Source organism: Microcaecilia unicolor, chromosome 11, assembly GCF_901765095.1.
Source record: "Microcaecilia unicolor chromosome 11, aMicUni1.1, whole genome shotgun sequence".
Classification (NCBI taxonomy): domain Eukaryota; kingdom Metazoa; phylum Chordata; class Amphibia; order Gymnophiona; family Siphonopidae; genus Microcaecilia; species Microcaecilia unicolor.
In genome coordinates, this window is record NC_044041.1 from 204652543 (window position 1) to 204667600 (window position 15058).

Below are 15058 nucleotides of genomic sequence, written 5' to 3' on the forward strand. Positions count from 1 at the left end.
ATTGTCAAGTAGTTTCCTCTGATTGGTCCATCTTATGTTGCCTAGTGTTGCCTGGGAACGGTGTTGTGATGGTTCTTTGTGTTTCAGAATGTTGAGGGTGTTTTTTCTGATTGGTCCGTCATGCGAGGGCGGGGCAGAGAGACATGGTCAGTGTTGTGGCTTCACCACCATGAATCCATGAACCCTTCAGTGAGTGACTGAGTGACTTCAGAATGTTGAGGGTGAGTTTTATTATAGTAGATAAATATAGGACATGCCCTGACATGACCTTGCCACCAGAGGGATCTCTTATGGTGGAAGGTCAGTGCAGTGACCTGAGGGAGCCCTACATCGGTGATAATCCCGGCTCAAAATAGCTGGGAGGGAGAGGGGTGGATGTTACCCTTTGCTGAGTGGGAAGGGGAGGGCATGTAGCAATAGGAAGGAAGTGGTTCCCTGTAGGAGGTAAGCCCCCAAGTACGTAGCGCCTGTGTTTACCTGGCAGTAATCGGACAGTGCCGTCTGCTGCCTGGTTACTTACCACACGACCATTTCTTTAAAAAAAAAAAAAAAAGATAGCTTTTTACCTGAGGCGGTAAAAGAGGTCCTCAGTGCATGTCAAAAATCAGCTGATGCTAGCACAGGCCCCCTTTTATCACAGCTTAGTAACATAGTAGATGACGGCAGAGAAAGACCTGCACGGTCCATCCAGTCTGCCCAACAAGATAAACTCATATGTGCTACTTTTTGTGTATACCTGACGTTGATTTGTATCTGTCTTTTTCAGGGCACAGACTGTAGAAGTCTGCCCAGCACTATCCCCGCCTCCCAACCACCAGCCCCGCCTCCCACCACTGGCTCTGGCACAGACCGTATAAGTCTGCCCAGCACTATCCCTGCCTCCCAACCACCAGCCCCGCCTCCCACCACCGGCTCTGGCACAGACCATATAAGTCTGCCCAGCACTAGCCCCGCCTCCCAACCACCAGCCCCGCCTCCCACCACCGGCTCTGGCACAGACCGTATAAGTCTGCCCAGCACTAGCCCCGCCTCCCAACCACCAGCCCCGCCTCCCACCACCGGCTCTGGCACAGACCGTAGAAGTCTGCCCAGCACTAGCCCCACCTCCTAACCACTAGCCCCGCCTCCCCCCACCGGCTCCTCAATATCTAAAATGTTTTCTTGTCAAATCCTTTGCTTGTGTGGAATTTATTTAGGAACCCCTACTAGAAACCGTGATATTTCCATCAAACTATTTATTTATAGTAATTCTCTTCTCCACCACAGTAGGTCTCCGTTTCCTCCATTTCACGGTACAGGAACACTTCATTTTGTATTAGATCGGCGTTCAGAGTCCTCAACTTAACCTGCTTCTCCAGAGTTTCCAATTTTCTTGCTCCAAAATGCAGGAATTTTTTATTTACTCTAGCAGTGTCTGACAGGGAACCTACAGCCATGGAAAAAGAATTCCCTACCAACCTCCGCAAGAGATTGAGAAACTAATGCCTGGGCTAAAACGGGATTAACGCCGGGTTTGTACGCACATTATTGTGCGCTGTGAGGTCCTTTTACCAAACTGCAGTAAAAGGGGGGGGGGCCTTCGCTGGCGTCGGTTTGTGGTTTTGACGTGCGCTGAGGCCCCCTTTCACCGCAGCGGGTAAAAGGATGCCTTTTTTAAAAATAGAAATGGTTATGCAGCAAGAGAACCACATGCCACATGGCCATTTTGGGGGGAGCATTTACCGCCAGTGGCGTACCTAGCTTGGTTGCCATCCAGGGCGGAGCACCCTCTGCTCCAAGCACATCACCCCCCCCCTCCCTGGGGCGGAGCACCCCCTCCTAGTTGCATCCCACCCTCCCTCCTTCAAGTAATGGGGTGCGCTGAGAAGTCGTGCGGCTAGCGGCTCTACCAGTCCTCTGTCCCGGAACAGGAAGTTGACATTAGAGGGGGCAGGGGACCGGCAGAGCCGACAGCCGCACAACTGCTCAGTGCAACCCCTTGTTGCCTGCACCTGGGGCGGACCGCTTCCGCCGCCCTGCCCTTGGTACGCCACTGCTTACCACCACCCGTTAAGGTGGAGGTAAGGGCTCCCTCGCTAACCCGGCGGTAACCGGGCAGCGTGCGGCACTGCCCAATTACCACTGGGTAAACACCAGTGCTACAAAATAAAAATATTTTTGTAGTGCCAGAAGTGGTATGCGCTGGAGCTAGAAACTACTGACAGGCTGCTGCGGTAGCCCAGTGGTAGTTCTGGATTACTGAGCAGTAGGCCCCCCGTTAGGCTTACCGCCGCTTCGTAAAATACCCCCTGAATGCTCTAATGGTTTCAGAGCAGGCGCTGTGACCATTAGCGCAGACTGCGTGTGGACCTCAAGGACCAACATTGAAAACCTCAGTATTAAGAGCACAATTTCCTGTTACGCAACCATCGACAGGCCAGAGCCATAGAAGGTCTAGCAGAACCGACCTTCTGCGTGGTGTGGATGGACAATCTGGAATACTCCACGTGGTCCTTTAACTGCTGCCATTTTTCTCTGTTTCTTTGTAACCTAAAAACAGGAAGCGTTAAGCAAGTAACGGAGGGAGAACATTCATTAATTCTGTTAAGTTACTGGAAGTCAAAACACTAATATTCTAGTACATGAAAATTCAGGCATTATCTGTAATGTATAAGTAACATGAACATAAGCAGAGGGGTCTCTGCAGTAAAGGGAGCCTATGTGGCTTTTCAGAAGCTGATTAACTCTACGTTGCATTTGAAATTCCGCTGCTGAATTTGCATTTAACACGGAGTGAAATATTACTGTACTCGCTCATCAGGAAAGGTTATTACCAGTAATAGTGTACCTGTCACCGACGAATATTGATTTTTCTATCTGGTTAACATCTGTTGAAGCTGTACTTCTAGAGAGCTGTTTTTCTGCAGAGGTATATTTCTGAATCATTTGCTGAAACTGTGGAGGCTGAAGCCTCGGCTGGATGGGAACAAGCTTTCCACCCTTCCGTGTTATCCTGTGTCCTGACATTTACCACTTTTTTTCTGGGGAAATTCAAGAAGGAGAAACAGGGGTGACATGATACAGACATTCAAATATTTGAAAGGTATTAATCTGCAAATGAACCTTTTTTTGGAGACAGGAAGGCGGTAGAACTAGAGGACATGAATTGAGGTTGAAGGGGGGCAGACTCAGGAGTATTGTCAGGAATTATTTTTTTCACGGAGAGGGTGGTGGATACGTGGAATGCCCTCCCGCAGGAGGTGGTGGAGATTAAAACGTTTTTTCTCTCCTCACATGCTATTCTTGACCCACTACAATCTGGTTTTCGCCCTCTCCACTCAACCGAAACTGCGCTTACTAAAGTCTCCAATGACCTATTACTGGCTAAATCCAGAGGTCAATATTCCATCCTCATTCTTCTTGATCTTTCCGCTGCTTTTGACACTGTCGATTACAGCATACTTCTCGATACCCTGTCCTCACTTGGATTCCAGGTCTCTGTCCTTTCCTGGTTCTCTTCCTACCTCTCCCTCCGCACCTTTAGTGTTCACTCTGGTGGATCCTCTTCTACTTCTATCCCTCTGCCTGTCGGCGTACCTCAGGGTTCTGTTCTTGGTCCCCTCCTCTTTTCTATCTACACTTCTTCCCTTGGTTCATTAATCTCATCCCATGGCTTTTCCTACCATCTCTATGCTGATGACTCCCAAATCTACCTTTCTACCCCTGATATCTCACCTTGCATCCAAACCAAAGTTTCAGCGTGCTTGTCTGACATTGCTGTCTGGATGTCTCAACGCCACCTGAAATTAAATATGACCAAAACCGAGCTTCTCATTTTCCCCCCCCAAACCCACCTCCCAGCTCCCCCCGTTTTCTATTTCTGTTGATGGCTCTCTCATTCTCCCTGTCTCCTCAGCTCGAAACCTTGGGGTCATCTTTGACTCTTCTCTCTCCTTCTCTGCTCATATCCAGCAGATTGCCAAGACCTGTTGTTTCTTTCTTTACAACATCCGTAAAATCCGCCCCTTTCTTTCCGAGCACTCTACCAAAACCCTCATCCACACCCTTGTCACCTCTCGTTTAGACTACTGCAATCTGCTTCTTGCTGACCTCCCACTTAGTCACCTCTCCCCTCTCCAGTTGGTTCAAAACTCTGCTGCCCGTCTCATCTTCCGCCAGGGTCGCTTTACTCATACTACCCCTCTCCTCAAGACCCTTCACTGGCTCCCTATCCATTTTCACATCCTGTTCAAACTTCTTCTACTAACCTATAAATGTACTCACTCTGCTGCTCCCCAGTATCTCTCCACACTCGTCCATCCCTACACCCCTTCCCGTGCACTCCGCTCAATGGATAAATCCTTCTTATCTGTTCCCTTCTCCACTACTGCCAACTCCAGACTTCGCGCCTTCTGTCTCGCTGCACCCTACACCTGGAATAAACTTCCTGAGCCCCTACGTCTTGCCCCATCCTTGGCCACCTTTAAATTGTGACTGAAAGCCCACCTCTTTAACATTGCTTTTGACTCGTAACCACTTGTAACCACTCGCCTCCACCTACCCTCCTCTCTTCCTTCCCGCTCACATTAATTGATTTGATTACTTTATTTATTTTTTGTCTATTAGATTGTAAGCTCTTTGAGCAGGGACTGTCTTTCTTCTATGTTTGTGCAGCGCTGCGTATGCCTTGTAGCGCTATAGAAATGCTAAATAGTAGTAGTAGTAGTCTCTTGTAACCAGAGCTAATATTGTGATGTCATAATGCCTCAGTCCACCAATAAGAGCCAACCTCATCAGTGATGTCACAATGGCTTGATTGTCCTATACTTGGCTCACTTTTATTACATAGCTCTTTGAGCAGGGACTGTCTTTCTTCTATGTTTGTGCAGCGCTGCGTACGCCTTGTAGCACTATAGAAATGCTAAATAGTAGTAGTAGTAGTAGTAGTAATGGAATTCAAACATGTGTGGGATAAACACAAAGGAATCCTTTTTAGAAGGAATGGTTCCGTGGAATGTTAGCGGGGATTGGGTGGCGACGCCTGTAATTGGAAACAAAACGGGAGCTGGGCAGACTTCTACGGTCTACGCCCTGATCGTGACTGAATAGATATTTTATTTATTTGCTGCATTTATATCCCACATTTTCCCACCTATTTGCAGGCTCAATGTGGCTTAAAATGTAATACAACAACAATCACATTAATGGGATAAGGAAATCAGAATATAGATAACAAATAAGGTGCATGAGAATATCATGGCAATCATATTAGCGAATAATAATTTCAGCCTTATTGCAGTTAAGGTGCACAGAAAATTATGTATAATGAGAAGTGGGTAAATAGATAAAACATAACATAATGATGTAAGCCGCATTGAGCCTGCCATGAGTGGGAAAGCGCAGGGTACAAATGTAACAAAAATAAAATAGATACTATTGGAGATTCTACATGGAATGTTGCTACTATTGGACATTCTACATGGAATGTTGCTATTCCACTAGCAACATTCCATGTAGAAGGCTGCGCAGGCAGCAGAAGCCTGCGCGGCCACATTGGTGATCTGCAAGGGCCGACTTCTATATGGAATGTTGCTAGTGGAATAGCAGCATTCCATGTAGAATCTCAAATAGTAGCAACAGTGGAGGAGTGGCCTAGTGGTTAGGGTGGTGGACTTTGCTCCTGAGGAACTGAGTTCAATTCCCACTCAGGCACAGGCAGCTCCTTGTGACTCTGGGCAAGTCACTTAACCCTCCATTGCCCCATGTAAGCTGCATTGAGCCTGCCATGAGTGGGAAAGCGCAGGGTACAAATGTAACAAAAAAAAAATAACAGAAGATATTATGTTCAATAATTTGGGTGTAAGTTAGGATAAACAAATTTGAAAAGTTCCATTAAACTTGATATGAATATGAATGGGCTGTAAATTTTAAGGGACTTCGACGTTAGCTTCAGAACTTCTACAGTCTGTGCCCTGAGAATGGCAAAATCAAACTTGGGTATAAAGTATCACATACCATGTAAAACGAATTTATCTTTTTGGGCAGACTGGATGGACCTTAAGGTTTTTATCTGCCGTCATTTACTATGTTACTCTTTGGGGTTCTACATGGAATGTTGCTACTAATTGGGATTCCAGAATCTTGTAACTCCAGAATCTTCAGAACTTTTCGTGCAAGAGACTTCTACGGTCTGTGCCCTGAGCAAGGAGAAATCAAACTCGGGTATAAAGTATCACATACCATGTAAAATAAGTTTATCTTGTTGGGCTGACTGGATGGACTGTACAGGTCTTTACCTGCCGTCATTTACTATATTACTATCCTGTTTATTTTAGAAGGAGAAGGGCGGCCATCTTCTGACACAAATTGGGAGATGGCCGGCCTTCTCATAAGGCCGGCCAAATCGGTATAATCGAAAGCCGATTTTGGCTGGCTTCAACTGCTTTCTGTCGCAGGTATGGCCAAAGTTCAAGGGGGCGTGTCAGCAGTGTACCGAATGTGGGACGGGGGCGTGAGTAGTTGTGAGTTAAAATAAATGTGATTAATTTTGTAATAGTTTCTGGTGAGTATTGATGGTCCAGTGTGGATGTTTTTAGGAGTCTCCCACATGCAGCTATGCCGTCCGCGTGGGGGATGTTTTAACTCACAACTACTTCCGCTTTAACAATGATATCTATCTACAAATAATGGGCACTGCGATGGGTACCAGGACAGCACCCTAATATGCCAACCTTTTTATGGCTGAGCTGGAAGAGACATTTCTGAATACATACCAGACCAAACCACTAAAATACTACAGGTACATCGATGACATTTTTCTGATTTGGACGGAGGGGGAAGAAACTCTGAGACTGTGGTGTCCAAAAAATTGACTTTTTCTAGGGAGTAGTCAATTTTGAATCTGATTGTAGGATGGTATGTATTGAAGGAATAGTAAAATTGTTTCAATCAATGATGGCTATATACAAACATCTGTATACAAGAAACCCACAGACAGATGCAGCTACCTCCACAACTCCAGCTTCCACCCTTCACATACAAAGAGATCCATTATTTACAGCCAAGCCACAAGATACCACCGTATCTGTTCTGACCCAAGGGACAGAGACAGAAATCTTGAAATCCTGACTGCATCCTTCGAACGGAAAGGCTACAACCCCAAAATAATCTCAAAAATATTGCCTCCTCCCTCAAAACACCCAGGGAAAATCTGCTACAATACAAAGAAAAAAAAGCCACAGACAGAATCCCCCTTATAGTGACATACAACCCAGAGCTGGAAAAATTAAGAAAAATCATAAAAGATCTTCAGCTTCTACTCCAAGAGGTTGAATTACTGAAAGAGATATTCCCAGCCCCACCAATGCTGGCCTTCCGACAAGCACCCAACTTGAAACACAAGCTAATCAGAAGTAAACTCCCAACACAGACTGAAAAAGAAGAGAAGGGCACACATCCTTGCAATATATCCAGCTGCAAGCTATGCCAAAACATTTCACAGGACCCCACAGTCACTCACAAAGGAAAAATATTCAACATAAAGGAATATTTCACATGCTCATCTTCCAATGTGGTATATATCATTCAGTGTAAAAAATGTGATGAAGGATGCTATATTGGAGAAACAAGCCAGATTCTAAAGACAAGATTTAATTTACACAGACATCACATGAACAATACTGGTGCCAGCCGGGTTCCCACCCCTGTGGGCCAGCACTTTATGAAACCAGATCACACCAGTGACTTCATAGTAAGAATCCTGAAAGGTAACTTTAAAACAATACAGGAACGTAAGACCTTTGAAGTCAGAATGATTGAATGTTTTGACACCCAACAGACAGGACTTCACAAAGATCTGGGTTTTCTAGCCTATTATAAACCATAAAGTTGTATTGCTATGTTTTTCACCCTCCTCTCTCACCTATCCACCCCCATCCTGTTAGGGTGGGGATGGGTAGGAGGTATGCATGGGAACATCAAAGCATTTCAGAGATAGTCTGTTAGACTGTCAATGAAATGCTTGGATGTTTTACTTATATATACTCACTAATGATATCAAATTATGCCCACTGGTGATATTTTATATATACAGCAAAATCACAATCAAATGATCAATATCCCATCTAAATACTGTATATCACTATTCACTCATAATTATTATATTTTCAGACCTCAGAGGTATTTTCCTTATCAAATTTATCACTTTGATGTTATTGAACATCTAGTGATTAGACTTATGCTCCTCTCGTCATTGGTGAATATATCTTTTTTTATATGTATTTTAAATTATTTAAATATTTTTTATCAAAAACTTTTTTCAATCTTCATAAATCTTTATAAAATTGTTAGAGTAAATTTCGTTGTACTTAGCTTTGTATCAACTGTACAGACGAGACTTAGCGGTCATTCAAATTTATGCCATTCATCTCATTCATAGTCTAGGGTTCCACACCAACACATGTTTCGCCAACTAGGCTGTCTCAAGGCTGTGCCCCTTTCTGTCTGGCGATTAAGGAGTGGATACTCTGATATAAGACAGAAAGGGGCACAGCCTTGAGACAGCCTAGTTGGCAAAACACGTGTCGGTGTGGAACCCTAGACTATGAATGAGATGAATGGCATAAATTTGAACAACCGCTAAGTCTCGTCTGTACAGTTGATACAAAGCTAAGTACAACGAAATTTACTCTATCAATTTTATGAAGATTGAAAAAGTATTTGATAAAAAATATTTAAATAATTTAAAATACATATAAAAAAAGATATATTCACCAATGACGAGAGGAGCATAAGTCTAATCACTAGATGTTCAATAACATCAAAGTGATAAATTTGATAAGGAAAATACCTCTGAGGTCTAAAAATATAATAATTATGAGTGAATAGCGATATACAGTATTTAGGATATTGATCATTTACTGATATATACTGTCATCTACCACATTTGCTTATTTCCGATCTGATGAAGAAGGGCAACCTTCGAAAGCTAATCAAGAAATGTATTAAGTTATGTCCAATAAAAAAGGTATCATCATAGTTTCTTTTCCATGTTTTATTTTGTTTGATTTCTATTGATTACGTCTAGTAGAGAAATTTGATTTAAACAAATTTTTGACTCCTCTTTCCAATTCCAAACAACTGAGCTCTGCAACAGTTTCCCTTTATATCTGAAACATATTTCTTCTTATATGAGCTTTTGTTCGGCTATGAAAACCTGTTATTTTGTAAAGCATTATGCTAACTATAGTAACATAGTAGATGACGACAGATAAAGACCTGTACGGTCCATCCAGTCTGTCCAACAAGATAAACTCACTACATATGGTATATGGTACCTTCACCTGTAGACCTGATCTTGATTTGTCATTGCCATTTTCAGTCACGATCAGGGCACAGACCCTTGAAGTCTGTCTATCATTGGCCGAGTTCTTCAACTTCTGAAGCTGAATCTGTCTAGCCATGATCAGAGCAGAGACTGGTGTTGCTAATGATAATTATATTTGATTTTGGTTTAATCCTGTAGCTTCTGGCGTATGCAAGAGTCCTAGGGGGCTCCATTTACCTAAGATGCTGCATGGCACCTAACACGCTCTAATGCATTAGCACACGCCAAATTCATTTGCATACCTTATTTTGTATGTCACGTACAACCTAAATATTAGGGATTAGACAACGCATATAAAGACTAGAATAGAATAATATGTTTCCTTGTTTAAACCTTCTCCCTGAGCACCTTAGCAAGGGAATCTCTAATGGGTCACCACAGAGTCTGACTTCCTTTGGCAGGTCTCCTCCTTCCTCTTAATTTAGGCCAAACTACTCCACTGTTGGGCACCTGTAGGGGGCAGTAATAAGCTAGCCCTGGATCCTTACTCCACTTACACCTGCAGTTGGAAAGGTTCCTACACATCCAGACACCTAACTGCAGATATTAAAGAATTATTCTAGAAATAAGATGTTATTAGCTCTTAAACACCCCCTCCCCCCCACCCCCAATTTCAGTAGCCTTGCTGGGGAGCTGGTGTTGGCACTGCATTCAGACACTTGACTGCTGTGCTCTGTCTCGAACTCTGGTCATCCCAGGCTGTTCCTAACTCTGCCCCCAGAAATTATTGATTTATTTATATCGAGCTCAAAGCTTTTCATTGGTGGCTCAAAGACGAATTAGTCATGTATTTCCTTATCCCTGCGGGGCTTAGAAGCTAAGGAGTACATGTCCTAGCATGAGTTAATGGTAGACACTTTATTTAATGCAAGTCCCAACACTCTCAGTGGGGGGGGGGGGGCTCTGTACCAGTGGCATAGCCACAGGTGGGCCTGGGTGGGCCAGGGCCCACTCATTTAGGGCTCAGGCCCACCCAGCAGTAACACACGTTTAGTGGTAGCTGGTGGGGATCCCAAGCTCCGCCAGCTAAAGACTTCCCCCTGATGGTAACGAAAACGCTACTCTCCATGATACTGGCACCTGAGCATGCTCATTTTTCAGCGCATACCTGCTGCAGACTGCCAAGGTGGAAAGAAGCGTTTTCCCATCAGCTGAGATATTTTTTTGTTGGGGGGGGGGGGGGGAGGAAGAACACTTGATGCCCACCCACTTCTTGCCTAGGCCCACCCAAAATCTGTTGTCTGGCTACGCCCCTGCTCTGTACTGTGCTAATATGTTTAAGGCACCTTAGCAAATCTAACCCTAGGTTTGATCCTGGATAGAAGCATTTGGGGTCTTTGACTCGGGGGGGGGGGGGGGGAATTATATCACTGTACAGGGACCTCTTGCAGAGGATATGCGAAACGTATCTTCATAAAAGAAATGGGAAGATGGGTTTGAATTAAAAGCCATTACTGTCTAAAAAGCTTTTTCCAGTTTGCCGGTGAGCTCATGCCCTTAAAATAGCCACTTGCTGCTTTTAACACTCTTTTCCACTCAGTTGCCTTCCTACCACCTTGTTTCATTCTGCTGAAGTGATATGACTGTCAATTAGTCCCATTTAAGTAGCCCATTGATCCATTAAACTGCCTGAAATAAAGTGCGCTCCCAGATACACATTTTCATTGCGTGGATGTCCCAATAAAGTGAGAAATCCTGTTCAAACTGGGGTTGATTTTGTGACCTGTAGTTTATATTGCTCTGTTAAAAGCTGGCTGCTCTGGCACTGGCTTAAGAACCTGAAATATTTAGCATTACTTCAGTTGAGCCTTAAAAAGGAGTATTGAGTTTCCACATGCGGCTCGGAAAAGGGCTCAGGGTGTGGTGCCCATGAAATGTTATCGATTTCCAGTCATTAAACTGATTAAAAACGGTAGCAATATGTTATAAATACAGAGGAGGGGGCAGGCGTCATTCGAAAAGTGGACAGTGTCAAACAGACTAGATACTGAACAACCTCAAACCATGGAAATTGACAGGCAAGTCCCTCCGCCAAGTAAACGAATACAGCCTCCTCCATTTATGCACAACCTACAGACTCCAGCTTTCTCCGGGAGCTCTGGGCGAGAATTGGGACTGGGTGAATCGATTCCAATTAACTTTTCTACTTGCACAACGTTACGTTTGGGCTGACTCGGCTCCAGAGAATTGAGCAGTCTCTATTCATCCTGACTTGATATTCATTCTAATGACGTCTGGGAACCTTTTAACATGTCTGATTGAGCAGTTTTTATGATGTCCGTCGTCCGCAAAGGGATGTTACTGTATTTCATCTCTTCCTTCTCGGTTTCTGTGTAGCTAAGTGGATTAGCGTGACAATCACAAGGCCATCCATGCCACGCAGTGGTAATGCTGCACAGATTGGATTCCTGAGCCACCAGGCCAACTGGAGTTGTGGATGCCCCTGGGTTGGAGGAAGCCTCCACCTGTGCCCCTTGGTGATACTTAGAGGCTACCAGTAGGGGCTGATTTCTTGAGTAAGCTACTGTTTTGTGGCCCCTGGCCAACAGATGTTTCTGCAAGCTCTGGGCTTGGGTAAAATGGTGTGTAAAATCAGGGGGAAGCCTCATCCTGTCTCCCACCAGGACATTTAAAAATAGCCGTTCATTATACTACCAACAAGTAAAAGCTGGTTCTAACTGAGTCGAAGCCCAAAGGAACAAAAAAGTGAAACAAAATGCCAATTTGACAACAAACCCAGAGTTAAAGCATTTCTCCTGATTCCTATGGGTGGAATGGGAGAAAAGACTGAAGCGGCTAGGGATCTTCAGCTTGGAGAAAAGATGGCTGAGGGGGAGATGTGATAGAAGTCTATAAAATAATGAGTGGAGTGGAATGGGTAGATGTGAATCGCTTGTTTACTCTTTCTAAACATACTAGCACTAGGGGCACACAATGAAGCTTCTAAGTAGTAAATTTAAAACAAATCGGAGAAGATATTTCTTAACATGTAACTAAACTCTGGAATTTGTTGCCAGAGAATGTGGCCAAAGCAGTTAGCTTAGCGGGGTTTAAAAAAAGGTTTGGATAACTTCCTAATAGAAAAGTCCGTGAGCCATTATTAAGATGGACTTGGGGAAAATCCACTGCTTATTTCTAGGATAAGCAGCATAAAATGTATTGTACTATTTTGGGATCTTGCCAGGTGCTTGTGACCTGGATTGGCCACTGTTGGAATTTGGAAACAGGATACTGGGCTTGATGGACCTTCGGTCTTTCCTAGTATGGCAACGCTTATGTTATTCTATTCTTATATAAGTAAGTTACACTATCATATAATCAAGACTGTTTTTAAAGTAAGAAAAGACCACTTTCTTCTTATTCCAGGCTGCAGCAGGGCACTTCTGGTCCGTGGTTTGTTGTTTGCACTCGTGAAGGCATCACATATCCTATTTGTGTTTTGTACTTTCAGGGGATGATGCTTGTGGAGGAACTTTAAGAGGCCAGAGTGGGATTATTTCCAGCCCTCACTTTCCTTCAGACTATGGCAATAACATGGAATGCATGTGGACTATACTGGCAGAACTGGGAGACACAATCGCCCTGGTGTTTACTGACTTTCAATTAGAAGATGGATATGATTACTTGGAAGTTACTGGCACTGAGGGATCCTCACTTTGGTAAGTGCAGAAAATCCTTTTTTTCTCTTTGCAACCTCCCAGTGGCGTTCCTAGGGGAGCGGTCACCCGGGGTGGCGCCCCCCACCCCCCGATGCAGCGTGGACCCCCCCCCCCCCGATGCAGCGCAGAACCCCACCCAGGTGAACGCCGCTGGGGGGGGGGTGCCGCAGCGCTCGCCTGCTCAGAGTTCCCTGGCTTCGCACGTTTGCTGGAGCTCCCTCTGACCCGGAACAGGAAGTAACCTGTTCCAGGGCAGAGGGAGCTGCAGCGAACGCGTGAAGTCAGCGAACTCAGAGCAGGCGCGCGCCGCGGCACCCCCCAGCGGCATGCACACGGGGCAGACCGCCCCCCCTTGGTACGCCACTGCAACCTCCTGAATCATAATCTCTGCTCCTCTAATGGTTGTAAAATTCGGCTACCCTGGCCAGTGCTGCAGAGAGGACAATATCTCATGGGGGTCAGTTATTGAAAAGGTTTTGTGGGAGTAACATTTGGAAATAATTGGACAAAACCCACACTTGAATACTCCTGCCTTCCTCACAGCTTACTGGTCACATGATACTTAGCCTGAGTAATATGTGTGTGTGGGGGGGGGGGGGGGGGGGGAGCTTAGAGATGTTCCCAAGGTACAGCAAATCTTTACCCAGCCTGATATTGAATATTTTCCTGATATGGTTAAGCAGACAACTCAGCACAGACAAAAGGCTGATTTAAAGTTATTTAGAGAGTGTCACATTTGTTCACATTGGAGGCCTTTTTCTAAGCTGCGTAAGCGTCTACACACGCCCAGCGTGCGCCAAAATGGAGTTTTGTGGTAATTTCATTTTTGGCGCACATCTGATACGCTCTTCTGAAATATCGGACGCGTGCCAAGAGGCATTTGACATATGTAGGTCATTCCCGCATGAGTCTTTACCGCTAGGTCACACAGCTTTTTTACAGGCGTGCTGAATAATGGATCGGCGCACGCCCAAAGCCCACGCCTACACTACCGCAAGCCGCTTTTCAGCGCAGCTTAGTAAAAGGAGCCCATAAGTTTCTACTAAAGGGCCATTCCATGTCAAGTGGTCTGGTGGTCCCTGCGCGAAGGCTGCAGTATGGGGTCAAACAGATTACTATATCTCAGCAAGTATTGCATCGGCGAACGTAAAACTTTACCAATGTTCATTGGGGACATGTATGAATGTTCACAGAAAATTTCATTGAAATCCGTGATGGTCGCGCAGGGGCCACCAGACCACTTGACATGGAATGACTGTAAAGCCTTCGTTTTACAAGCCCTGCTTATGTGTGGTACATGCATAAACTGGCACTTAAACATTTTTATCTTGCATAAATGTCTTAACTCCTATTTTGCAAAACCAGGTACGGATGTATCAAACCCAAATGCATGCAAATAGAAAGGGGTGTGTGGTCTGGGTGTGTCTCGGGCAGGACAAGGGTGTGGCAGGTTCATAGACAACTGTTCCCCATTTCAGAAGGAGACTGTCTGTGTCCTGAAAGATCGACCTTAGGAGTTACACCCGCTACTGAGCATATTTAGGTGAACAGCTGCCTTTGAGCAGCACTGCACTACAGGGATTCTGGGGGGGGGGGGGGATTGCCCCCTGAACCCCCCAGTTGTTTTTGCCCCCAAATTCCAAACTCACAAGAGAAACTGTTAAGAAAATTGAGTTGGGATAATAACTGGATACGTTTGAGGTCACAAAGATAACTGGTTATATTCTGGATATGAACCTGTTAATTTTTTCTACATTTATTTTTCAAAAATGAGCGTTAATGCTGCAGAAACGCACCCGGCGTATAAATAGCCATTTCTCCTGTATTTCAGAACAGACTCTGTGGCAGCAGATTCTGTTCTAAAATAGCAGTGAAACTGAGATGCCCTGACCTGCTCCTCTCAATTCCCACTTCTACAACCTGTCTCTAAACTTTTGCTTAAAATTATCTGAATAACTCTGCCACTGACTGGCTGATTGAGACTCCTGATTTATTTTATTTTTTTTTTTTTTTACATTTGTACCCAGCGCTTTCC

The 15058-nt window shown here is 44.7% G+C and overlaps 1 protein-coding gene across 1 annotated transcript in view; it reads left to right on the forward strand.

The window, feature by feature from the left end:
- CSMD2 (CUB and Sushi multiple domains 2) overlaps positions 1–15058 on the forward strand; it is a 507359-nt gene that overhangs the window by 158216 nt on the left and 334085 nt on the right. Inside the window, exon 5 of the mRNA XM_030220011.1 lies at positions 12816–13023. Within this exon, the coding sequence (XP_030075871.1) occupies positions 12816–13023 (208 nt within the window). The remainder of the gene's footprint in view (positions 1–12815; positions 13024–15058) is intronic.